The following is a 27562-nucleotide window of genomic DNA, read 5'->3' as shown; positions in this document are numbered from 1 at the left end:
AATTAGCCAGTAGTATAAAACAAATTTGTTCTGTTTCTCTGGCTAATAATACATGTTATAATCGCTGAGATTTATCACAATATGTCATCTTGTTAGACTTTGACTCAAGTATATGGGTATGTGTGACATATCCATGGGGAAATCATGTACGTTTTTGACATGAGTTCATTTTGGCTGAACTGGGAAAAGGTTCCTAATTTCTAACCTAAGTAAAATAAATAAAAATGTATGTTTTTTTCCTGATTTCCCCCAACTTTTCTACTATTTGGTTATAGTATCTAATCTGTTGGAATAATTCTTTCTCAGTGCTGCTTAAAAGGTCTACTAACTGAGGTGATTTGTACATTTTTATAGTGATTACTATAGAAATAGATGCCTATCAACTATTTGCATCTTGGGTTCCTTAGGGAAGATGGGATTATGTGGCTTGCAGATGAGAAGGCACTCAAATGCATGTGATTATTTTTCCTAATGGCAGATTCCCCGGTGCTTTCCTACTTGTTTTAAAATGGAATGGTGGAAGTTGCTTAACCACAGTAATGAATTTTGTGACATTGATTTTAAAGGGTAATTCTCAGGCAAATTTAGTACTAGACTAGAATTTCTATTCTAACCGTATATTGAAGTTAACCATTTTTGGACTGAAATTAACCTTTGCTTAGGGAACACTTTATTCATAGACAGAACTAAACAAAAGTATACCAGATTATAAAGTCATGTTTAAAATAATTGTTGAAAACATTTTTGTATGCAAATGATGCTTCCAATAAAGATTTTATTTAGAAATCACTTTTACCTATTTATTAAGATTTATCTCCTAATTACCTCCTCAAGCCAAAGTTTAAGTGAATATGTTTTGTTAAACTAATTTGTCCCTCTGTATTCTTAAAAGGAATAAAGCCACATTAAAACACTCTGTAAGTAGGGCTTCCCCTACTTACCAGACTATCCTCCAATTAGTTTAAATGTTGCTACCTCATCTCATACCTTTGTGAGACAAGTGGGATACAGAACCATCTAAATGTTATTGTTTCCTGATTTGAAATTGAGAACTCTGTTGTAGAGAATAATCTTTAGATTAAATGCATTCTTTGGTTGTGTTTTAGGATTTAGAACAAATAAATATCCAGAATATCAGAGGTCATCAATAAACGAAAAAAGAGTTTTAACTTTTCTTTAACGAGCTGTGTTAATTGCTAATCTAAACTTCTTGGAAAATAGAGAAGGAAAGTAATTGCCACATGGCCTAAATGAAGGTAATTTAGGTTTTTGCACCTTATGAAGCTGGAAGAAAGCCTTGAATGCCTTGATTGTGTCCAGAATATCCACGTATTGTTTTAGTTGATCAAACATTTGTACAAAATGCTTGCAAGTTCAGCTACCTCCTCTTAAATTCCAGGTCCTGCAGTAGACTGGTGGGCCCTTGGAGTTTGCTTGTTTGAGTTTCTAACAGGAATTCCCCCCTTCAATGATGAAACACCACAACAAGTATTCCAGAATATTCTGAAAAGAGGTGATTCTTTTTCTGCCATTAAGATAGTTCATTTATCTCTGTGTATTATTATTTTGAGCAATGATTAACAAGCTCATCTGTATTTGTAGATATCCCTTGGCCTGAAGGTGAAGAAAAGTTATCTGATAATGCTCAAAGTGCAGTGGAAATACTTTTAACCATTGATGATTCAAAGAGAGCTGGAATGAAAGGTAAGGTTTTGTGTTAATAAACTTGTTTATTCTTGATTTGTTTCAGGTGGTGAATATTAATAATGACATCAAGTTCTAGTACAATACTACAGATGGTCTGACTGCTAAATTGGTTTAAAAAAATTTCAGTTTATTTCTGCCCTCTAGGTATGCACTGATATATCTGTCCTTATTCTACATTAAACTTTAATGTGGTCAGGTTGTGATATTCACTCATTGAATTTTATTAATCTCAAGCAGGTACCTGAAACAATCTTATCCTGTCAGTATCTTGGATTTTTCAAAGCCTAATGAAATTAACCATCAACAAATACAGTCAGGTCTGATACCATTATTAATTGACAAATGTATCAGGTGCCAGGTTGCCTCAAATAAGACAAATTCGGTACATTGTGACCCATTCAGTGATTTTTTTTTTTCCCAACACAAGGGATATGTTAATCTCCAATTTTGAAAGTCTAGTAAATCTTATTAGCAGCTGCCTTAAAATCCTTTTCGTAACAAGGTATATAGAAAGACAAATAAGCATTACGTCCCAAAATGCATTTCCATGTGACATAGGGTATATTTAGAAAAATGAGCTTTAGTAATAGGTTATTTGCATCTGCTTCTAGGTGTTCCCTCTAATAAGATCAACAGTTTCTTTATTTATTTATCAAATCCTCCAGAGTGACTTCTAGGTGCCAGGCAGTGCTGCTGCAGGCACTGGAGGTACTGGAAGGATGAACCAGACTGAAATCCCTGTGCTTGCAGCACTCACGTTCTAGTGGAGAGACCGAAAGTAAACAAATACAACCACAGCACAGTGCCATCTAGTGGTGAACACTGTGAAGAAAGATAAAGCAGGGTGAGCCGATACAAGTGCCGGCAGATTTTTTTTTAGATAGAGTCGTCAGGAAGACCTGTGAAGAGTGGAATTTGAGCAAAAACCTGTGTAAAGTGAAGGTGCAGACATTTGAAAACTCAGCTCTAAAAATTATGTTAGGACAGCGGATCTCAACTAGGGTGATTTTGCTCCCCAAAAGACATTTGGCATTATCTGGAGACATTTTTGGTTGTCACAACTGTTGGGGGCATCTAGTAGAGGCCAGGGATTCTGTTCAACATCCTGCAATGCACAGGACAGTCCCTACAACAAAGAATTATCCAGTCCCAAATGTTAGTTGTGCCGAAGTTGAGAAACCGTTGTTTAGAAAATGGCTATAATGTACTGTAATCTGCTGAAAATAAGTGGAGACAGAAGAAGAGCATTCTTACCAATGACCTAAAATTTTTGTTCGTTTGTTTAATGAACAGTTTACATAGTGAAGCAGATGGTAGGGGTATTCTTCAGTTAAAAAACAGTTGCTTCAACAGCTGTTTAGTTAATCTTAACCTAGATCAGAATTCCTTTGTGGATTCGGTTTAAATAAATAGTTTTGATGAGAGGGTCATAAGGCATCACATCACATCCAGATATCACAGTTTAATAGTTACTACTATAGGTAACTCTAAAGTAATCCATGCTCAGTTAATTATTTTGAACAATTGAGAGACAGATAAATTCTCTAAATGTGAATTCTTTTTGCTATTTTATCCCTTTTCCTACCAGTCTTTCAGTTTAGGGAAAAGCCAACTTATAGACAAATTTATTTCCCAACCCATCACCCCCAATACAGACACAGAATTCTTACCATTTGTGTCTTCTCCCAATATTTTCCTTAAATTTGATTGCTTTTTTTAACTGTTTACTACCTTAATTGTCACTTCATTTTTTGCCAACATCTTTGTTGCCTTATGAAGTAAATGGTTGAAGAGAGGGGAGGTTATGTCTAGCAACTAAATATCAGAGTGTGTTCAAAAGAGCATATTTTCATTTTCGCAGGTAGAAGAAATAGGAAAGATGACAGGTACTGAAAATGTAGTTAAAAAGTTGAGATTTTTGTGGAAGCAGTAAGTGGAGGTGGAAGCAGTAAAGATTCCAGATGTGGCTATACTGCTAGATGGTTGGTGTGTGTGGAGAGGCAAGTCAGCGAAATCAAAGAAGTCAAAGAACCATGAAGAGAATGTGTCAGAAGGGTCATCAATGTGTATGCTGAAATCACCATGAAGGATAAGGATGAAGCATAGGGAAGAAAGCAAGGGAGTAGAAGATGAGCTTCTTGGCAAAGTTATCTAGGACAACAGATAGTGCTAAGGATTGCAAAATTTATAAACAGGTGGCAAGGACTTGGAATGAGAAATGGAGCATCATTCGTGGAAGACTAGTGGTGTGGAAGCTGTATCAGGGAGCAGGAAGTAGGCCAAGCTCTCTTCTCTCATCGAGTCAGGGATTATGTGAGACTATGCAGGCAGTGAGAAAGACAGGCTTCTGTAAGGCAAATCATTCATTCACTCATTTGACATATATGCAAACTATTCATTCACTCATTTGATAAATACAGACCAGGCACCTGTCAAATGCCAAGTGATAAACAGAATGACACAGTGTGTGCTGTCGTGATGTGGTTGAATAGAGAGGCAGATATTAAACAAATGTCTGTGAAACTGGCATAATAAAGTAGGGCAAGATGTATGTGACACAGTCTCTTCTTAATTCCTGTAAAACAGTGCTTACTTGGTAATGGTGTCATAATATTCCGTTTGATATTTTTCCTAAGAACTCAAACATCATCCTCTCTTCAGCGATGTGGACTGGGAAAATCTGCAGCATCAAACGATGCCTTTTATACCTCAACCAGATGATGAAACAGATACGTCCTATTTTGAAGCCAGGAATAATGCTCAGCACCTGACTGTATCTGGATTTAGCCTATAGCACATAAATTTTCCCTTTAATCTAACCTTGTCTTATAGAATAAGCTAGCATAATTATATACTCAATACTAGATTGATCTAAGGGGGAAAAATCATTATTTTACCTGGATCAATGACCTTTTAATGTATGTTACAGCTTCCACAGAGTTAAAAGGCTGTCAAGAATATAATCAGTAACTTATCTTAATCTCAGAGTTGTATATAGATCTTCAAAGCTTTTTTCATCTTATTTATTTTATTACTGCACTTTATGAAAATGCATCAATAAAACTAGAATGACACTACCACTCTAGACAAAGAGTGAGCCTCGAGCTTGGTTTTCTTTCTCATCTGTTATTTACGTCCACCATTCAATTTGGTGTTAAAAGATCACAAACATCATACAGTTTTATTTTAACGTAATGCATTTGTGCATGATTGCCTACAAAAGCTGTGGTCTCACAGGCAATCATTCAAGGCTGCAATTGTGACCTCAAAAATGCAGCTGGAAAATTCCTTCACTCAGTAGTGTAACTACTTTGGACAATGAGGAATAAGGACTAAGGTTTAGCTTACTTTACTGTGAATAGTTTTGCTGCCTTAACTGTTTCTGGTGCTTTCTCTACAATATATATTTGTTTAAAATAGTACTGGAAAGCTTAGGTGTGATTGATACACTGTAGCAATTTTTTTTTCCCCCAAAGCCCCCCAGTAGGTAGTTGTATGTCGTAGCTGCACATCCTGCTAGCTGCTGTATGTGGGACGTGGCCCCAGCATGGCCGGAGAAGCCGTGCGTCGGTGCGTGCCCGGTATCCGAACCCGGGCCACCAGCAGCGGAGCACGTGCACTCAACCGCCAAGCCACCGGGCTGGCCCCACTGTAGCAATTTTAACAGCTTGTTCAACCTTAATAAAAAACGTGATAGTTTATGTCTTAAAATAATTTAAAACATATGCAGCATTATCAGAGACAGCCTGATCCTTAAAAAATAATTTACTTTTGCTTAATAAATATAATTGTAACATACTTCAAGTATATTATCTGTCAACATCATTCTTTTAAATATATATATATACACATACACACATGCGCTAAGACTCAGCTTCACAAGTCATATCTTAAATTCATTGAGGCTTTCAGCATATTTACCCCTAAAACGAGCAAAGTTCAAATTTCAATGTACCATATGTAAATTTTCTGCTAATCTATTAAATACCATTGTTCTTTTTGCACATTGGCTTTAGTGTTTTTACTTTCCATTACCATCCCAGTAAGAGCCCTGTTATTAATGTAGTTGAGAAAGATAATACAAGTTTAAAATTGTTATTGTGAAAGATAGACCATTATAACCAGTGCTATATAATTGAATCCATGGTTTAATGGTTTTCCTGAGGTTGTCTTAGTAATGACTACTTAGATTTAATGCTCCTACCTAATAGTCACCTCTTCTAATAAGATGTTCAAAATACAGTTGTTAAAACTTTGTTTAATATAAATTACATCTTTCCCTTAAATTAGGTAAAAGCATAGGATTATTTATTATCCTTTTATGGTATTTTCAAGTAGTAGAAAGGACAATGGGCTTTGGAACCGAGCACAAACGGTTGAAACCATTGCTCTGCCACATTAAAAGACCTTGGGCAGGTTAACCTCTGAGCTGCTGATTGTGCACTTATACACTGCAGACTAATAACAAAGAACAAGCCAATTCCTTAATGGAGCTGCCCAGGACACCAATCTTATCAGGGACTTGAAACATTAAGGGAAAATTGGGGGACATGGACAGTGAGCCCATTTCCAATGCAAGAGCGTGCCCTTAGGTAGACAACTTAGAACCAGTTCGCTGCTGCACACCTAGCGTGTGCAGCGCTGTTACACACCTAGCGTGTGCAGCTACCGTCACTTGGAATTCTGCTGCTGTAACGGTTTACTGGGAACAAGTGATCTATTGTTTAAACCTAAACACTTTCATATACCTGTCAAGATGTTGTGGGTTCAGACACACATTAAAGAAAAACCTGAGACAGAACAAGAACAAGGGAAGAATGGGAGTGGCTTTGACAGTGGTGTGTGTGTGTATACGTACATGTCTTTAAAGAACGCTGACTGCTTCTGCCAGGAGAGATCTGTGCATCTGCTGGTATACACAGTTTTTATTAATAGAAAATAATTTTTCCCCACGTCCACTAAGTGTTAAACAAATACAGAAAATATGTTTGAAGAAGTACCTATTACCTTGGTGTACCTCTTTCAGAATTAAATAAGATGAAGTGGATAGCAAACATAAAAGGTGTTTAATAAATGATCATGATTTGAACCCTAAGTAACCCACTACTTCTTAGAATATTTGTCTTAATTTTGGGTTTGGGAAATGGTCACTCTATAAAACCTTGCCATTATTCTCCAAAACATCTTGAACGACATTCAGGTCTAATCACTCCATTTGCCAGAAAGAACTGTCTTATTTTTAGTTGATTACAAATATGCTCAGAGTCCAAAAGATGGTGCAAACATTTACTGTTTCCACTAGGTCTCCTTTCAATTAATACCAACCCAGCCATGGATGGATCATTCTTAGAACCGTGTGGAAAGTGTATTGTAAGGGCAATATTTGAAGGAGGGAGACTGAATAGAAGGCTATTGAACCAGCCCACTTGGATTCAAGATGTATTTTAGAGGTGGAATCAGTGGGACTTACTGATGGATGGGATGGGGAGGGTGAGAGAATGGGAGGAACCAAGTTTGAGACCTCATTTCTGACTTAAGCACTGGGTCAACCGTGGTGCTAGACCCTGAAATGGGGGGATGAGGGACAAGATTCGTGGGCATATTAAGTTTGACATGTCTGTGAGACATCCAAATAAAGAGTTCAAGAAACCAGTTAGACTTCTAAGTAAAAGTGGTGGACAGAATACATGCAGCTACTTTCTTCCATGAAACTCCTCTAAAAAGGGCAGAGTTGTTTTTTTAAGGCATAAACCAACACAGTGCTCCTGTAATGTGTCTGCAAATTTTTTGACACTTCCCACAAAAAGTGGAGTCTAATTCCCCTCCTCTAGAATATGGGCCAGCCTAAGTGACCTGATTCTAATGAAGAAAATGGTGGAAGTGAGTCTGTGTAGCTTCCAAGGCCAGGTTAGAAAGGGCAATACAGCTTGTGCCTGGCTCTCCCTTGGGACATGCACCGTGGGAGCCTGAGCTGACACGTAAAAAGTCCTGCTATCCCTAGGCCACCACACTGGAAAGGCCATATGGAGAAGCCACATATAAACAGAGATACCCATGGAACCCCAGCTGTGCCGGCCTCCAGTTGTTCAAGTCTTCACAAAAAGCAACCGCCAGACATGAGTGAGCATCCATTCAGATTATTCTAGCCTCCATCCTTTGAGTCAACTCAGATATTGTGGAGCCCTGCTGTGCCCTGTCCAAATTCTGGACCCACACAATCCATGAGCATAATAAATGTCTGTTTTATGCCACAAATTTTGGGATAATTTGTTATCCAGCCATAGTAACTGGAACAACCCAAAAGTACAGAGAGTATAGGAAAGGACACATAGCAAAATTTTGGAAGGTGGTAAATAAATGGGTGAGTAGTAAAAAGCCCAGGAAAACTAAACCCTTGGTGAGTTATGGAGAGAGCCAAAAGTCAATCCAATTTGCACTACAAAAGTCCTCAAAAAGGCACAGTCAGGAGGCCTGCCCTGTGGCATAGTGGTTAAGTGCGCTAGCTCTGCTGCTGGCAGCCTGGGTTCCTGGGTTCGGATCCTGGGCATGCACCAAGGCACCGCTTGTCAGGCCATGCTGTGGCGGCGTCCCATATAAAGTGGAGGAAGATGGGCATGGATGTTAGCCCAGGGCCAGTCTTCCTCAGCAAAAAAAAGAGGAGGATTGGCATGGATGTTAGCTCAGGGCTGATCTTCCTCACAAAAATAAATAAAAATAAATAAAAAAGGCTCAGTCAGGAGTGGGTACCAGGAACATCTCAAAGGGTGAAAGGGAGTGGTTAAAATAACCAGTTGAATTCCATTTAAGAAGCAGATCCCTAGATCCCCTCCCCAATTGCACACACCTTTCTGACTGCCCTCCCTGACTCTTGCCAAACATCGTAGGTTTTTTTCTCTGTGTAGGGTAAACAGAGAGGCTACCAAGCACAGCTGAAGGTTGGGGTACTGTGCTGCAGATCTTCCATTTGCCCCTCCAGATCCACTTCCACCCTTCTCCAGCCTGCTTTGTGTCCTGGGAAGCCGACCTGTATCGACCACATCAACTGACTCCCCTGTGCTCTGGCTTCCAGTTAGATTTGGCTACTGAAGAGTATCACCAGGAGATCTAAGGGAAGGAAGGATGTGAAGTAGGAATGTTGATTCCCATACTTTCCTCTCTATGGCTTCTAGCAGGCTGGCTGCCTCCCTTGACCAAGTTTCAGCTCTTGTAAGGTGACCCTCTTCATGAGTCCCAATCTGTTTCTGACATCTGAAAATGCTCCTTCCCCTCATCCCTGAAGGCCAAGGGGGGCGGCAACAGAGACCCAGTGTTACTACCTCCCAAGGTACTTGTTATGTATGGGCTGAAATGTGTCACTCCAAAATTCGTAAGTTGAAATCCTAACCCCTAGTACCTCAGACTGTAACTGTATTTGGAGACAGGGTCTTTAAAGAGATAATTAAGTTAAATGAGGTCATTAAGGTGGGCCCTAATCCAATATGACTGGTGTCTTTATAAGAAAAGATTAGGACACAGACAGGTACAGAGGTAGAGGACCATGTGAAGTCATGGGGAAAAGATGGCCACCTACAAGCCAAGGAGAGAGGCCTCAAAAGAAAACCCTGTCAATATGTTAATCTTGGACTTCTAGACTCCAGAACTGTGAGAAAATAAATTACTGTTGTTTAAGCCACCCAGTCTATGGTACTTTGTTATGGCAGCTCTAGCAAACGAATACAGTACTAAACTATTCCTTGTGGTTTCCTTACACCCTGCCCATTCCTTCATAAATAGGCTCTTTATTACACTCTCCTCAACATATCTAGATGAGTTTGCCATTCTTGCGGGGTCTCTGACTGATACAGTAATAGCACTAAAATGGGCTTTAAATGAGCTATGTACATCAAATGCCAAGACCCCAGTCCTCTAACCCCATCCCTCAGTCAGTTCCCAGAATGCTGATGGCAAGGATTTAATCCTCCAGGCAACAGATTGGTCGAGTGTTCTCAGGAATTTAACCACCTCAAGAGATCTTTAAAAATATCCAAAGATGTGACACGGATGTTCCTCAACTTTAAACGGCTCATCCAGAAAGCCCTTCAGTGAAGCTCACCATTTCTAAGCCTCACTCAGAGCCTCCAATCAGCTTTTTAGTCCCTCACTCGTAAATATGAGCAGACAACCAAGGATTACTGGACACCTGAGGGAAGTCTCTTGAAATACATAGACCAAAACAATTTGAAGAAAAAAAGCAACCTGAGGGAAACAGAGTCTACACACAGAAAAAAACTTCAAAAATATTTTCATTAATACCCCAGAGAGATTTTAAAAGATATTGTATATAGTACAGTATAGCTTGGTAATAGTATAGTATAAAGAAAAGAATACTCAAAAAAATTTAAAGAATTCTTAAAAATATGATAGTAGAAATGAAAACTGAACTGAGAAAAGTTCCGGGCCAGCCCCATGGCTTAGCGGTTAAGTGCACACGCTCCGCGCTGGCGGCCTGGGGTTCGGATCCTGGGCGCGCACCGACGCACCGCTTCTCCGGCCATGCTGGGGCCGCGTCCCACATGCAGCAACTAAAAGGATGTGCAGCTATGACATACAACTATCTAGTGGGGCTTTGGGGGAAAAAATAAACAAACAAACAAATAAATAAATAAAAAGAAAAAACAAAAAAAGAAAAGTTCAAAGTTGAAGAAATTTCCCACAAAGTAGAATAAAAAGACAAAGATGGAAAAGAGGAGAGAAAAGATAAATTTCAAGGACATATTCAGGTGGTTCAATATCCAAATAACAGGAGATCCAGACAGAATGAACAAAGAAATGGAAAAGAAATTATTAATAAAATCAATCAAGAACATGTTCAGCACTGAAGGACATAAATTTGCAGATTGAAAGAGCCAAATGCTCAGCATAAAAGAGAGGGGTCTACTGGGGTAGATCGGATGATTGTTCGCAATCCACCCCACACCCGTTGTCATGCAAGAGTGCAGTGTTTTCACTAGAGTAGTAGTTGGAATGTTTCCCCATCCCATTGATCTTGAACTTCGTCATATGACTTGCTTTGGTCAATGGAAGGTTAGTAGACATTATGCATGCTGGTCTAAGGAGGAAGAGGAGACACGTGGAGCAGAACTAAACTTAAACCACAGCCTAGGTTTGCCAAACCTAGCTGAGCCCAGCACAGGCACAGCCCACCCGGAGACGCATGAGCAAGGGAAAAACGCTCGTAAACCATTGCGTTTTGAGGTTGTTTGTTACCTAGCATCCATCACTGCAGCGAGTATCTCTCTATACATACCAAGTTGTAACAGAGTGAAATTTCAGACACCGGGGCAAAGATCCTATAAGCATCCAAAGAGGAAGAAAAAAGACTGGTGTGAGATAACAGAAAATATATATATTGTGTCCCTGGTTCCTGGCACAGAGTTCCTAAAACCCTTATAATTTCCTAAGTGATAAGAGCACTAGGAGCAACTTTTGTTCTAATATTTGCTCTTTGACCCTCGTTCTCGCTCCTAAATCCCTTGGAATTTCCTGGGTGACAGAAGTGTCTTTTGTTCTAATAAGGCGACTCTTGGTGGGGGTGGGCTCCAGGATGGGGGCTGGTCACCAGAAAGACCAAGCCATGAAGAGAAGTTTGGAATTTTCAGTCCCACCCCCCCATTCTCCAGAGGGGAGAGGGGCTGGAAATGGAGATAATGATTGACCATGCCTATGTGATGAAGCTTCCATAAAAGTCCCAAAAGTACTGGGTTTGGAGAGCTTCTAGGTTGGTGAACACATGGAGGTGCTAGGAGAGTGGTGTGCCCAGAGAGGGCATGGAAGCTGTGTTCCCCTTCCCACCTACCTTGTCCTATGCGTGTCTTCCATCTGGATGTTTGTCTGCATCCTTTACCATATCCTTTTATAATAAACTGGTAAACAGTAAGTAAACTGTTTTCCTGAGTTCTGTGAGCCATTCTAGTAAATTAATTGACCCCAAAGAGGCGGCTATGGGAACCTCCGATTTATAGCCAAATGTTCAGAAGCACAGGTAACAACCTGGGCTCATGATCAGTCTGAAGTGGGGACGGGGGCAGTCTCGTGGGACTGAGCCCTTAACCTCTGGGATCTGACACTATCTCCAGGTAGACAGTGTCAGAATTAAGATAAATTGTAGGACACTCAGCTGGTGTCACAGAATTGCTTGGTGTGGGGGAAAACAAACCCCACATCTGGTGTCTGAAGTGTTGTGACTGTGAACAGTGTGAGAGTAAAGGGAAAACACATGACTTTTTCTATACAACTTGTTTAAAAAAAGAAGCATCTTGGGCCGACCCCGTGGCTTAGCGGTTAAGTGCGTGCGCTCCGCTGCTGGCGGCCCGGGGTTCGGATCCCGGGCGCGCGCCGACGCACCGCTTCTCCGGCCATGCTGAGGCCACGTCCCACATACAGCAACTAGAAGAATGTGCAGCTATGACAAGCAACTATCTACTGGGGCTTTGAGGGGAAAATAAATAAACAAATCTTTAAAAAAAAAAAAAAAAGAAGCATCTTTGCATCATGTCTTCAAACTTCTTAACAGTTATGACTGTGAACAAAAAAGCAACACAGCAACGTCTTCGAACTTCTGAAAGGGAGAATAAAGACATTTTCACACGTGCCAAGTCCCCAAATATTTACTTCCTGTGCAGTCAATCTCTGAAAGACACTGGAAATCATGCTCCATCGAAATAAGAGAGTAAACCAAAAGGAGAAGAACACAGAATAAAGGAAGCTGACTATTTAACAGAGGGGGGAGGTGAAAAGAATCCCAAGGATGACGGTCAAGTTGGAGCCTAGGATGAGAGCTGTGTGCCGGGCATAGAGGGCAGCAAGCTCAGAGCAGGTCAAAAGCTTCCAGGAGACTTCATCAGAAAGCTGACATTGATAGAGAATCTGGTGTATCTGAATGTCTCGAAAAGTTACTTAGACAACTGGAGAAGAATTAGGGATTAAATTATTGATAAGTACAAAGAAAACGAAGCAAATGAAAAATAAGACAGTTAACTCCAGCAATAATAAAAAGCTGTGCAGGAAAGGGAAAATGATCGCAGGTTAATAAATTGCTCGGCTGTGAACGATGTTTACACAGTCCTAACAATGTGAACCTTGAATACTGATCTAACTGTAATTATAATACAAATGTGTTGGGAGGAAACTCTCCATGGCTCTCTTGCATTTCTGCATGTCCTGCGAGCGAGGCACTGCCTGCCCTTCATTCTGGACCGTCTTTTCAAGGATGTTTGTATAGTGAACAGCCTTGGAAAACAAAGATGGCATCTCCTTTTGCAGTAAACTGCAGGATACTTACTAAAATAATAAAGATAAGGTCTCTATCTGGAGTAAAGTTCAGGCCTGCTTACTACCCATTACAAAAGACTCAGGGTCCCTAAGGTCAGAGCTCCTCTCCTGTAATGCACCCCATTGCATGTGCAGTGTCACCTGGCCTCTCTGCATCACCCTGTGGGAACTGGGGCTTGAAGTATCAGTGTAAAAATGCTGATACTCCAGTTACTAATATTGCTATGTGCAATAAACTCTCCTCCGTTCTACTAACATCCATAAAACTGTAGCAGGCAAACTTGTTAGCCTGCAAGTAGCATAAAATCTTAGACCCTTCACAGTTCTTGACAAACTATTTCAAAAGTGGGGAAACAAAAGGGATACACGTGAGCAGCAAGTGTAAAGGAAGGAAAAAGAATGAAATCTTCCATTTCAGTAGGAGGAAGTAAATAGATAATTCCTGAAACAGAAATATCAAAAAATAGCAGTTCGGGGGCCAGCCCAGTGGCATAGTGGTTAAGTTCGCATGCTCCACTTCAGCGGCCCAGGGTTCACAGGTTTGGATCCCAGGCGCGGACCTATGCACCGCTTATCAAGCCATGCTGTGGCAGGCGTCCCACGTATAAAGTAGAGGAAGACTGGCATGGATGTTAGCCCAGGGCCAATCTTCCTCAGCAAAAAGAGGAGGATTGGCAACAGATGTTAGTTCAGGACTAATCTTCCTCACCAAAAAAAAAAAAAAGTAGCAGTTCAAACATATTATTTAGAACCTTGAAGGTAAGTACCAAAATAATCAGCCAAAAGTGATGAAAGTATTCAAATCTGAGGAAGAAAAATGCAGCAAAATCCTTGAGGAAAGAGATAATATTCAGAGGATCAGTGGAAGAGACTGGCTCTTGTTTAAAAAAAAAAAATCTGTACCCTTGTACCAACGTTTCCATTGTCTATCTCTTCATAGCACTTTCAAAACCTGCAAAGGGGAACTGGATTTCATATGTTCTTGGCCTGCTTCTGGAAAAGTACTGAGAGTGAAATAATAAAATTATTATTACCATCACAACTAGCTGTCAGTTACGAAGAACTTACTGTATCCTAAGCACTGTTCTACGTATTTTACATGTATTAACCCTGTGAGATAACATTATCTAAGTTTTATGGATGAGGAAACTGAAACACATTAAGTGACTCTCCCATGACTGCATAGGATTCAAACCTAGACAGTCTGGCTCCAGAGCCTGCAGTCAGTCCTGAGAATCAAGAGCCACCTCTACTAGTCAGGACTCTAGTTGCAAGTTTCAGAAACCTAATTTAAACTATTTTAAGTAAGAAAGGAAATTTATCAACTCATGTAAATAAATTGTATAAAGAGAGGGGTAGTGTTTTCAGAGATAACTGGATTAAGGGACTTGAACTCACTGTTTCTGACTCTTGTCTAAGTTCCTAGGTCTAGATGTTGGCCTTATTATCCAAAGCCCCTCCAAATGGCAGGATATATGGCCCCAGAAACTCTAGGGCCATACACAGCCCTACAGGCTATAATTCAAAGAAAAAGACCGTGCAACAACAGTGAGATACCACTACGTACCTATCAGAATGGCTAAAATCCACAACATTGACAACACCAAATGCGGGTACAGATGTGGAACAAGAACTCACATTCATTACTGGTGGGAATGCAAACTAGTACAGCCACTTTGGAAGACCATTGGCAGTTTCTTATAAAACTAAAAACACCTTTACCATATGATCCAGCAATCATGTTCCAAAAACATGACCACACAAAAACCTGCACGCATGTTTATAGCAGCTTTATTCATAATTGCTAAAATTTGGAAGCAACCAAGACATCCTTCAATAGGTGAATGGATAAATAAACTGTGTTACATCAATACAATGAAATACTATTCAGTGCTAAAAAGAAATGAGCTATCTAAGCCAAAAGTCAGCAAACTACAACCCATGGGCTAAATCTGCCCCCCTGCTTGTTTCATAAATAAAGTTTTATTGAAACACAGCCATAAAAAATATAAAAAGAAATGAGCTATGAAACCATGAAATTACATGGAGAAAACTTAAATGCATGCTATTAAGTAAAAGAAGCCAATTTGAAAAGGCTGCATACTGTATGATTCCAACCTTGTAACATTCTGGAAAAGGCAAAATGCTCTCTCTCCTAGCTTCATGAAATAAATCCAGGGAATAACTCTGACTGCCTCACTGATGGTCATATGCCCATCCCTGGGACTGTCACTGTGGTCGGGAGAATGGGATATACACTGGCCAGGTTTCAGTCACATGTCCATTGGGGAGCTTGGGGTGGGGCAGGAACGGGCATAGCTCAGTGTTCCATTTAGCAGCCTCACCAGAATCACCTGATAATAGTGGAAGAAGGAGTGTGCTCCAAAGGGAGGAAGGGACAGAGGAGAGTGGTGCTGTTATCAGAAGGAGGAGGAAAGGGTGTTAGGCAGAATAAAAAAATTACAATGGCTACACCCTCACCTATATTACGTATGTATTTAAAAATTCTAAGCGGCACATATGTATGGTGATGGATAAAAACTGGACTGTTGGTAGTGAACACAATGCAGTCTATACAGTAACTGAAATACAGTGATGTACACCTGAAATTTACATAATGTTGTAAGCCAATATGACCTCAATAAAATAATTTTTTTTTAAGTTCTCTTTTGTTTGTTTTAAAAAGGAAAAGGACATTTATCACTTTCCAGCTTATAAAGTGTGGTACCACTGGGAAAGAAGATTAATGGAGAGAAAGTCAGCAGGAAAACAAGGATTGAGAACAGAAAAGAAAAACAAATAGAGAAAGAAGAGAACTGAAGAAGGGGGCATTAAAGGCCAAAAGACACAGCCTTTCCTACCATGTATGGGCAAAATTAAATATATAAAATTATATCTCTATTACCCAGAATAATTTTATTCTTTAAATAATATTTTTATAGACAAAGACATAACTATGAGACCCAGTTCTAGCCAATGAGATGGAGAGAGAGTGTCCTGTGTGAGACTCCCAAGTGACTGATGCCTGATCAGACAAGGATCTTCGCCTGCCTGCAATGTAGACATTAGACCTAGATGGGCAGCAGCCATCTGGCAAGCATGAAGACAAAAGCCACACCCTGAAGATGGCAGAACAGAAAAAGAGAAGGAACCTGTGACCCTAATGGCATTGTGGAAGCACCTTACCAGCCCTGGACTTCCTACCTCCAGACTTCTTGTATATGAGAAAAAAACCCAAAACCCATTGGGCCAAGCCACTGCAGTTAGGTTTCTATTACCTTGATCTCTTAAACGATCCAAATAGCTAACATCACTTTATCACTATCTGTAGAAGTTACAAGTTATATATTTGTACTAAAAACACAATACCCTCTCACCATTTTCCACCTAAGACCAACTGTGTGTATTTAAAATGGCTGATTAAGGGGGCACTGAGTGGCTGTGGGAAGCTATTTGGTATAAGAACTGAAACTAAGATTTTGACTAAATCAATAACATTCTCAACCAAATGACTAAACGAGTTAAACTTCATCCCAGTTTCTGATTTTTATAAAATTATATGTAATAGCACAGCTTTACAAAGAGTTATGATTGCTTTCCATGAATTCCTACTATTTGTTCTCATTTAATCCTTAGTGTGTAATCAATGCACTTCTAACAGTAACAAGTAATAAAAACCATATCATTTCTCATTAACCTTTTATTTTTAACTTAGTTTTACAATAAAGAAACAGAAAAAAAGTAGATCATTAAAAAAATACCATCGCTGTCAATTTAAAATTTTAAATGAGGTTCTTGTTAAACAAAGCAGTAACACTGTATCCTATAATTACATCTTTACTTCTATATACAAGAACTGTGTGCAAAATGCTTTTCAAACTATAAAATAAGACTTTGGAATAGGATACAAATGGTTACCCCAGGAGTTAGTTACTGCTTGTTAATGAATCACAATTGCTTACATTCTTAATTGGCATTTTATTTATTTATATACTAAGAGAAAAGCCACCATTTTCTGATACCAGATTGATATCTAATTTTTGGAAATAATCCCTGATCCACAGGTCTCAACTTTATTTTTACATATAATTTTTACATATAACTCAGTTACTTGCTTCATTTTGTTTTCCTACACAAATAGAGGACAGTTTTTAAAAAGCAAATATTAGTAGATCCCTTTAGACAGAAAATATTAGTAGATCCCTTTAGAAAGACACATCTTAATCAACATGGGATTAAAAAATAAAAAACATCAAGTTACATAAAAGAAAAAAAATAACAAAAAAAGAGTCTTGGGAAAAACCAACCGTATTTTTATACTTTTTTCTTCAGGCAAAGACCCACCCTCTATACTAGGAATAGATTACTTTCTCTCTTCTTGAAAACACTCTGAACACATGATGCTAAACCCAACATCAAACATACCAAGAATGCTTAAAAATTATTTGCTGTTAAGCCTTTGAATCAGAGAAATCTTTAAAGTACAAGGGACATCTAAATGAGCAGGGAGTTTTAGAAGGTATACAGGAAGAATAATTCCAAACAAAGCCTTCAAGGATCTAAATTACAGTCTTCTTTTTAGTCTACATACGGGAGGTGGGGGAGAGACACTTACATCGACATTAGCTGGGGATGGCTTCTTAATATGGAAGCATATGGCCTGCTAGCTTGCAATCCTTCCAATCCCCCTGTGAAATAGGTTTATCTAAAATATTATACCCCGAAGGAGAAACTGAGGCACTAAGAGGTTAAGAGTCCAGTCTGTGTAGTTTACCAGTTGCAGAAAAGTGATTTTCATGTGTTTCCTTTTTGACGTTTGTAAAAACAGTAAAAATAAGTTTTCATTTTATATTTCAAAGCACCCTATGAAGCAGAAACAAGATATCCTCAGTTAAAGAGAAATGATTACAAAGGAATAAATGTATATGATTGAATAAAAATCTTAGTAATGATCTGCAGGGTCAGAATACACTTTCAAACCTACTTTAAGCCCATTCTTCATCATTTCCATCAGCAGGCTATGTCTGTTCTGTGACTCATTTGTAAAAACTAAGCCTAGTACATAGGGCTCTACTTTGTAAGGAAGATGACTAACACTAAGGTCAGAGCTGTGAATGTTCAAGAAAGATTACGGACAGCCCACAAAGTGGATGTGGAGAATTTTCTTCTAGCAGTTTTCTACTCCTTGGCATGACAATGCAGTGACTAAGATATAAAGTCGATTTAATCTCATTCGAAATTCAATCTTGGTTTGCATTCTTTCTCATATTTAATTTAGAAAATTAAAAATACCCAGTTATAAATTTGATCTCATTATTACAACTGTACCTTGGAAAAGCAGCTTATATTTCTCTATGGGAGATAATCAGGTAAACATGTTACCAAACAATAATTAATAATTTAATGTCCTTCAAGTTCAAGGGTAGGGTAAATCTATGTATGCTATTTATAACCTAGTGAGATTGATTATTCAAGTATTAGCAATATTAGTCCTTAAAATGTTATCATTTGTGTAGTGCAAAATATATATATATGTATATATGTACACAAACCAAACTACTGGACAACAAAAAGAAGTATAACCATCACAAACTAAGATTTTCTTGTGAGCTCCACAATCCATTTCATTCCGAGGTCATCCAGGCCCAGTAGTCTTCTTGAGTAAAATACCATTTTCTTCAGTTCAGTTTTCTTAAAAAAAAAAAAAGTAAAAACCAATTTCCTATGAATATAAATGTAATCTGAATATGAAACACATCCATACCAAAGAATTTTCTGAATTAAAACATAATAATATAATATTCTAATTCAAAATAAAACCGTAAAACTATAAATGATCCTTCTGAAGTTACTTCATGTGACTTATAGCTCAAAAGGAAAGACCCAATTGTGAGTGCTGACATTACCAAATAGTTTTTAATAAATAATTTAAATGTACATTTCTCCTCTCCTAGCTTCTAGATTCTCATCCTTTTCTAGTTGGCTATTATACAATTCAGATTGTTGCAAATTATTTGATAATTTTATCAAAATGGAAAAGTTGTGAAACAAAAAAGCTTAACAAAACTACAAAAGGTTGATAGATATACAACCTGGACTATTCATTTAATCAACAAATATTATCTATCTGTTACTTTCCAGGCAGTGAGGATACAAACATAAATGAGGCAGGCTCCCAGCCCTCAAAAGAGCTCTCCATGTAGTTGAGGGGGACTGGGGGACATATACACCAACAACCGAGATATACACCAACAACCGAGATATGTATGATGTGACTGTTTTAGTGAGAGCAGGGTCAATGAACCATTAAGAAACGGGTAGGCTTGTCAGCACAAGACACAACAATCACATATGATCTGAGTTCTGGGAGAGCTCCCACAGCTGTAAAATCTCTACCCTCCCCAGCACTCAAGATGCCAAAATGCCTGAAATTCTTTCATTACAGGTTCATGCCTCTCCTCTGTAGAAATGCTCTTATGCAACTCCCTTGGCAGGAATGATATTTTACATAATTGGACCATTCCTTATCCTCTGTAGAAATCTTCTAATGTACACCCCCTTGGCAAGAGTGACATTTTAAATAATCAGATCAATTTTCACGTAACAGAAGATCAGTCGTGGCATGAAGAAAAAAGGCCCCTGGAGGAACAGAATTGTGGGTGGTTCTAAAGTAACTGGGAGCCAGGATTTAGCAGAAACCTTAGCCGGGAAGTGCCAGAGCAGTCAGCGACACTTATCAAGAACCCACATGATGCAAATTACTATACAAGGTCCTTTGCAGATTTACAAAAAAGCACACCACTTGGTCTATGAACCCCCAATCTTCTATCTACTGTAACAGGGAAATAGAATAGACATAAATTACTATCACTATCTTCAGAACTTTCGAATGTTTTTCAGGCTCTTAATGCAATCTTTCTCTCCTTTTTGTTTTTAAATTAACTTGCAAAATGTAGGGTATGGTGTGATAAGACAAGAAAAGTTACAAGAAACAACAGATAAGGGAACAGGAATAAAATTCTGCCTTTCCCCTACTTAGCCTGTTGAACTCTCTGCCCTGGCTGTACTGCTGAGATTCTTTCCTCTCCTCAGAAGCCTCAGCCTGACATTTTGGGCCAGTGCCATCTTCCCCAGTCTCCATCTTGAAGAATGTTTCTCCCCAGATCCTCCCCACCCCTATCCAATTTTTACTGATTACCTCTCTAATGAAGCTCAGTGTCACCAAGGAAACTACATGACAGCAGATTGATGAATCTGGGCAGACTGATAAAGAAAAGTGGTTAGAAACATTCTTTCCTTCAAAGTGATAGATCAAGAGTAGTCTTTTGGGCTTAACAGGTCTGCTTCCAGTATTTAACTCCTGGATCATTTTAATAGTAGAATTTTCAGGTTAAGTAATGGGAGAGGCGGCACCACAGGAGACTGTTCAGGGCCTATTTTTGAATAGGTCTGCAGGTGTTGCTCTCCGTATCACATACAGAAGGAATATTCTGATCCACTGCAGAGTGATGTGAGAAATCTCTTTCACTTTTATATTTATATTCTTGTATACTAGAAAAAAAAAAATCAAGTAGTGGACCTTAAGTATTACTTTCAATGTTAAAAAAAATTTTTTTTAAGCTTACCACAAATAGATCACCGCTTATTTTACATATGTACAGGACTATCTCAGTGTGTCTATTTGTGTCCAGATTTTACTTATTAAATAAAATGAAAGCTTCTCCATGTCATATGGTACCTCAATTTGCCATCCTGCCAACAGTGGGCATTCAGCCATGCACTCAGCACATATTTATTGAAAGCCTATGACACGGCAGACACTGTACCAGGGGATGAGGCACAGGATAGTCCCTGAGTAGGGCACAGCCTCTCCTGCTCACACTTTTCCCATCCTGACAGGACTTCTAGATCTTTCTCTTCATCGCTAACACAGACCTGTCTCCTCCATACCATACACACTGCTTTCTGATCTTCATTCCTGCAACTGTCAGATTAAGAACTGTTAAACACTGCCAGATTAAAAGAAGCCTAAATCCCCTCAAGGCCAAATATGGCTCTATCTCCAACCCCAGTTAATTTGTTACACATATACACAAAAACACTTAAAAGCACTATATCTCATCAAAATGCAGTTGTGCAATGCCAAATAATTTGCATTTTGGAAGGACTAAACACCTAACATACAGTGGAAAACTTGACAAAGACTCAATAATAACAAAGTAGAAAATTAAACAGGGAAGAGTTCTCCATTCAGAGATACCTGTAAACAAGGGAAAGGGACACTTAGGAGAAATGGTGTATACTTCTAGTGGTAAGGAACATTTTAAAAAATTATTTTAGAAAAACTGCAATTTTCAGTGACTGCTAAAGCAAAGTATAGTTTGTTTTTTCAGTCTTTACTAAAGTGACAAGCTGCTTCAACCTTAAGCAGAAAATAAATTATTAACCAAAGTAAGCTTTAGGCTTTTTGTCCTATGTCAAATTTCTCTACTCTCCAATCCCCAACTTTCTAGAAAGGAAACATGAAAAGAAACTTTGAAATGCGCTGCAACGTATGTCAACACCTACCTTTAGTGCCACTGTTCCCTCGGCTTAAATCTAGCATTACCACATACTGAAAAGGGTTTGGTTCTTTGTTCCTCCTATTATCCAGGAAATTAGAATTTAAACCACTGCACAGCACTAAACCCAACCATCATAGGAGAAAAGTAAAATGTACGAAAGAAGAAAAGAAAGGACTTATATTAAGGTCTGTATCTTAACAGCTGAAATGACACACACACAAATGGATTAGAAAGGGGGTAAATAATGCTAAGAAAGCATTTTATGCTTCTGAAATCCTACTGAAATTTTTTCAAGTGGGCAGGTGTATTCCAAGAACATTAATGTAGCAGACAACTTATTTAGTTAATTTATGAACATAAGTCAAGCTGTCTTAACACAAGCAGAGAACAAGGAAGACTGAAACGACTCAGCCAATGTCACTAGCATTTCAGTTTCTGTCCTATAAAGTATCTAACCGGAGCACTTATACTAATGTGCTGTGTATCCCTTTTACAGGAGAGAAGGGGACATGTTTGGTTTTTGCTTTTGTGATCAAGTGTAGTAATTAGAAACTTGGGTTCTTTGGCAGAGGAACAACATACCCAGAATTATTTAAACTTCTAGATTTTTTAAAATGTGTTTTCCTGCACATATTTAAGAGAACGCTTTAAAATCTTATCATCAAACACCCTATTTCTTTTCTCCATTTGTTATAACTTAATGGGAAATGGTGACTAGATACTTGAAAAGATAATCACGAGGCCATCAGTGAGGTAAACAATTGTCTATCTGTCTGTCCATGGAAAGTCAGTCCGTTTACAAAGCGTCCAAAACAATGCTTTTAGGATTTTCTTGAACCCAAGAGTTTTGGCCTCAGGCTATTCCTAACCTAGACAATCTCAGAACACTTTCAAGGATTCCAATCTATTATTCTCAGACTTACCTGAGTTATCTCCTGGCATCCCAAATTGAAATTCTGGCCCCCAAATTAGAATAATCAGAAACGTCCACGTCTCTATTTCAAAGGTACAGAGAGCATGCAGGCATGTTTACCCATCCACTGTCCTTTAGTACTAGCAAAGGGCCCAAAATAAACATCGGACTTTTAAGAACCTTGTTTCCTCATTAGCCACAAAACTTAAGCCTGTAATCATTTTCTTGTTGTTGCCCAAATCAAAGGTGTACAAATCCGTCAGATGCTCTCAAGTAAAAATTTTTTAAGTCTAACAAGCACTTAGAAATCCACCAGTTATCATTTCCAAGGTAGTCAGTCTCAGGATTAGTACAGAATGTTCGGTATGACAACATATCTGTAAAATGGACCCATCCCCTTAACTGCTGCCGAAAGCTCTGTCTGCTATAGATTACAAGAGTCTACACACCACTTTGAATTATAAAACCATAGTATTACCTTCTCCTTCTTTGATAATATAGATACACCAACCACTGGGCAATGAAAGGCCATATGATAGCGAAAGCTAATGTGCCAGGAGACATCTCCAAGGGCCACCAAGACGGTCTCTGAGAATATAAAACAGGCTGGTCACTAATCTGTTACAAATTGCATGTATAAACTTAAAAACACACCTAATTCATAATTTTGAAAATATATAATTAATAATAAATCTCACTTCTGGCTAAAGGGAGGGAGATGGTCTCTATTTCAGAGCATAATTCAGTAAGTAGATTTTGAGGAGTACTTCAGATTTAAATAAACACAAAATAAATATATTTTTAACTTCAAAGTTCTAAAGGGTAGATTTCATTTGGAATACTTTAAAGATGTCATATAATCTAAGTTTATTCTAACTTATTTGAAACCCTGACACTTAGATTTAAGAAAAAAATTTCTTACCTGTGAAGGGGGCTGATTACTAGTCTGTAATGTTGATGATTTTGCCTAGAAATACAAATGAAGCAATTTAGCTTTGAAAAAATGAAAAAAAAAATACTTTATTTCCTATCTTTTTTTTAAAAAAAAAGGCGAAATATTAGTTTATTCTATTTTTCTGCTAACTATGCTTTGACTATCCTGAAACCCATACTGACCAAATGACAAGTTTCTTCAAATTGCTAGCCAAATAAATATCTTTGACATTTTATATTTTATAGTTCAAATAATAAAAAATTATCAAAGCTCAAATTGATCTAAACCATTACTTCTTTTATATTTTTATTAAATTACCTACTCAACTTTTCTTATTAATTCCTTAATTTCCATACAAACTACCAATTTACAAACACATTTGAGAACTGCAGCCTTGATTACTAAAATTGTAATGATTATGTAAACAATATCCAAAGATCTGTTTTGGAAATTCATGATAAGCAGAAGAGGTATACAACAGATATGAGAAATGAACTGTTAGTGTTGCAGGTTTTTATTTTTTTATTTTATTTTTTTCTAGCTTTACTGAGGTATAATTGACAAAACTGCATATATTTAAAGTGTAGAACATGATGATTTAAGTATACATTGTGAAATGATTACCATAATCAAGTTAACTAACACATCCCTCACTTCACAGTTGTTTTTTTTGTGGTGAGTTTTGTAAGCTTTTGTGTGTGTGTGTGAGTGAGAGAGAGAGAGAGAGAGAGAGAGAGGAAGATTGTCCCTGAGCTAACATCTGTGCCCATCTTCCTCTATTTTGTATGTGGGACACCACCACAGCATGGCTTGATGAACAGTGCGTACGTCCGCACCTGGGATCCCAACCTGTGAACCCTGGGCCTCCAAAGCTTAGAGCGCGTGAATTTAACCAGTATGCCACGGGGCTGGCCCCTTGTACGTTTTTAAATGAAAAGTATAAACTAAGCAGAAAAATTTCAAACTAATTTAGGAAACTTAGATTCCTATTTGGCTCATCCCCAACACAAGTTTCCTTAGGCTAGATGTTAGAAACTTATTACTCCAGTTTCTCCATTTATTATAACTTTAGAGAAATGGTATGAGGATTAATAAGATCATTCCTTCAACAAACATTTACGGAGCATCTATTCCATACCAGTCACCATTCTAGGCATTAGAGATACAGCTGGGAGCAAATGACAACAATTGCCACCCTAATACATCTTACACTCTAGTGGAGGGATTCAGATAATAACAAATAGGTCAGTAAAAGACACAGTATGTCAGGTAGTGATAAATGTAAATAAAACAGGGAAGGGAGATGGGACACGTCGGAGGAGGGGAGGCTTGGAAGTAATTTTAAATAGTGGTCAGGGAAGGCTTTGCTGACATTTGAGCAAAGATCTAAACAAAGAAAAATTGTAAGCCATGTGGCTAACTAGGGGAACAGCCTTCTGTACAGAGGGACTGGCAAGTCCAAAGAGCCAGGGTGGGAGGGAGCCTGCTGCAGGTTCAAGGACAGCAAGGAGGCCAGCATGCTGGAGCAGAGTGGGAACAGCAGGAAGCGCGTGCGGGGTGGCGGCGGGGGGGCAGGCTTTTAAATGTCCTTGTTATGGGTAATGTGATTTCTAGGACCCAGTATGACTATAGCTACAGGCAAAACTCAATTAGTTCCCCCTGGATGCTGCATTAGTCCTTACAGACCATTAGGTGTTGCTTTGTCTGTGTGTGTGAGGAAGATCAGCCCTGAGCTAACATCTGCCAATCCTCCTGTTTTTGCTGAGGAAGACTGGCCCTGAGCTAACATCCATGCCCATCTTCCTCTACTTTATATGGGACGTCGCCACAGCATGGCCTGACAAGCAGTGTGTCCATGCGCACCCAGGGTTCCAAACCTGCAAACCCTGTACTGCCAAAGCAGAGCACGCGCACTTAACCACTATGCCACCGGGCCGGCCTCTGACCATTCGGTGTTAAAGAAGTTACCATTCCAATATACTCAAGTTGCAAATACTGAAAGAATCTAGACAAGGTAATCATTTTTATGGTATTAGTTGTAATAGTACCTTGCAGACAGAACAATATTTCACCAAGAGATTTACCTATGGCACTTCTCCAGATTTCATGGAATAAAGTGTAGAATTATAAAACTGGGCTCCGAGGTATCTGATCACTTATCCAAGGTCACATTAGTCAGTGTGATTTAGAACGGAACTCGAGGTGACCAAATCCCAATGTGAAGACACAACTACTCTTCATTAAAGCAGCAACTACTGACAAATACTAAGGCTGAATCAAAACTATTAAATGGAGGAGCCGGCCCCATGGCATAGTGGCTGGGTTCCCATGCTCCACTCTGGCAGCCCAGGGTTCGCAAGTTCGGATCACAGGCGCCGACATATGCACCACTTACCAAGCCATGCTGTGGCAGGCAGCCTACATATAAAAAATGTAGAGGAAGATGGGCACAGATGTTAGCTCAGGGCTAATCTTCCTCACCAAAAAAAAAACAATTGAATGCAACTATGAGTGCATTTTTATCTAAGTAATAAATGGTCTGGAAAGGCAAATGAAGATTCCTAAAGACCTCTGCTTACAGCTAAGAAATAACTGGCACTACCTGTATAAAAAGCATTATGACTTTTTGTTTTAACAATATTTATCCTTATATATTATTTAAAAAATTTAATGACGCTTGTTAAAGCACAGTAAGGAAGACTTTATTCAAGGGAGGAGGGGCTATTACTATAGGTATAGGGACCACTGCGGTGGGGGAGAGAGATTGGGATCAGTTCCAAATAGAGCATGGGCAAGGGGAATTTACAGTCAAGGAGCAGGGTAGGGATCAGTGGATGGGAAATTACTCAGAGAAAACATCAGGGGTAAGGGAGATTGTGGCTAAATTGACCTAAGAGGATTCTTACTGAAGACAGGCCTGAGTGATCACACATCATCTGGGGGATGGTAGAGGATGAGCCGCCCAATCAGATATCAAGGGTGGGCAGTTCTGGTTAAACTAACTTAGCAGGGTTCCTGCTAAAACTGGATTTTACAAGGAAGAAGTGAACAGATGAGACTAAGAGAAGGTTCAGGAGCTTAACTAAAGTTTGGTCAAGCAACAAATCTTTGTCACTATCAAGTGGCTTTTATGTAGCTTTTACATATTTAGAAATTCTATTTACCATTCTATAGCTAAATTAAAATAAGGATTACTGAATTTTTCTGAAAATCATTTTGAAAGGAAAAATCTCATACAATAGTAACCATTGCAAAGAAAACATAAAATATAAAGAAAATACAAGTTAGGTCCTCTGTAAGGTTGTGAACTTCCTGAGAGAAGAAACCAAGCTGTCTTACCATCGTTGTTGTCGTCATCATCTCATGTGATAATACTTAAGTGCTTAATATGTTCCAGGTACTCTACCAAGCATTTTATTTTATCCTCTAAACAAGCTTATGAGGTAGCCATTATTAATATTTCCATTTTATAGATAAGGAAACTGAGGCACAGAAAAGTTAAGTAACCTGACCAAAGATCACAAACTAAGCGGCAGAGCCAGGATTTGAACCCAGGTAGTTTGCTCCAAGGTCTGCTACACCGTGCTATCTCCCTTTTCATTTTTGTGTCCACTGCCTAGAAAAGTATCTGGTACGTGGCCATTCAACAAATATTTATTGAGTTAATGAATCTAAGGAACTATTTTACAAAAAAAGTAATATATCTCAGGCAGCTTTAGTTACAGACTTGGCTCTGCCACCAATTATTGTGTTCTCTCAGTATCTCAGCTTCCTTGTCTGCTGAGCTAAGGGTACGGAACTAAAGTTTCCTTCAGTTCTACAGTCTACTACTATTCTACCATCAATTTAGTTCTTTTATTCACCCAAATAAATTATGCAAATTTTTATTCATCCAAATGAACTATGCAAATTTTAAGGGGAAAAGTCCTTAACATGTCAGAATCTTTAAGTTTGTTTTATGTAAGACAAGAGTGAAAAAGAAAACATCTAAAAAAAAATCAAAAGAATTTTTAGCAGAATTTACCATTAAAGACATTAAATAGATACAAAATATTCTTTTAAAAAATCACAGAATAAGAAAATACAGACTACTGGAACAATAATGTTCAATAGTACTAAATTAACAAATGAGGT

General features: G+C 38.6%; 2 protein-coding genes across 14 annotated transcripts in view; one reads left to right on the top strand and one right to left on the bottom strand.

Annotated features, from left to right (window-relative positions):
* The window catches only part of MASTL (microtubule associated serine/threonine kinase like), a 58154-nt gene that overhangs the window by 28588 nt on the left and 2004 nt on the right, over nt 1-27562 (top strand). For 3 of the 10 annotated variants that reach the window (XM_058532668.1, XM_058532662.1, XM_058532661.1), the window contains 3 exons: nt 1400-1513; nt 1603-1704; nt 4344-4811. In XM_058532668.1, coding sequence (XP_058388651.1) covers nt 1400-1513; nt 1603-1704; nt 4344-4501 — 374 coding nt within the window. In that variant the 3' untranslated portion in view covers nt 4502-4811. Of the gene's footprint in view, nt 1-1399; nt 1514-1602; nt 1705-4343; nt 4812-15703; nt 15880-27562 lie in introns of those variants that run through there. The other 7 variants (XM_058532666.1, XM_058532665.1, XM_058532671.1 and 4 more) reach the window with 6 other exon arrangements.
* ACBD5 (acyl-CoA binding domain containing 5) overlaps nt 16703-27562 on the bottom strand; it is a 43184-nt gene continuing 32324 nt past the window's right edge. For all 4 annotated transcript variants that reach the window (XM_058532674.1, XM_058532673.1, XM_058532676.1 and 1 more), the window contains 3 exons: nt 23417-23461; nt 22973-23082; nt 16703-18708 (listed from right to left, as the gene is read on the bottom strand). In XM_058532674.1, the coding sequence (XP_058388657.1) occupies nt 18696-18708; nt 22973-23082; nt 23417-23461 (168 nt within the window). In that variant the 3' untranslated portion in view covers nt 16703-18695. The remainder of the gene's footprint in view (nt 18709-22972; nt 23083-23416; nt 23462-27562) is intronic.

The sequence above is a fragment of the Diceros bicornis genome, chromosome 36, assembly GCF_020826845.1.
Source record: "Diceros bicornis minor isolate mBicDic1 chromosome 36, mDicBic1.mat.cur, whole genome shotgun sequence".
NCBI classification, from domain to species: Eukaryota; Metazoa; Chordata; class Mammalia; order Perissodactyla; family Rhinocerotidae; genus Diceros; species Diceros bicornis.
The sequence above is the reverse complement of the archived record's forward strand: the minus strand, read 5'-3'. Positions and strand labels throughout refer to the sequence as shown.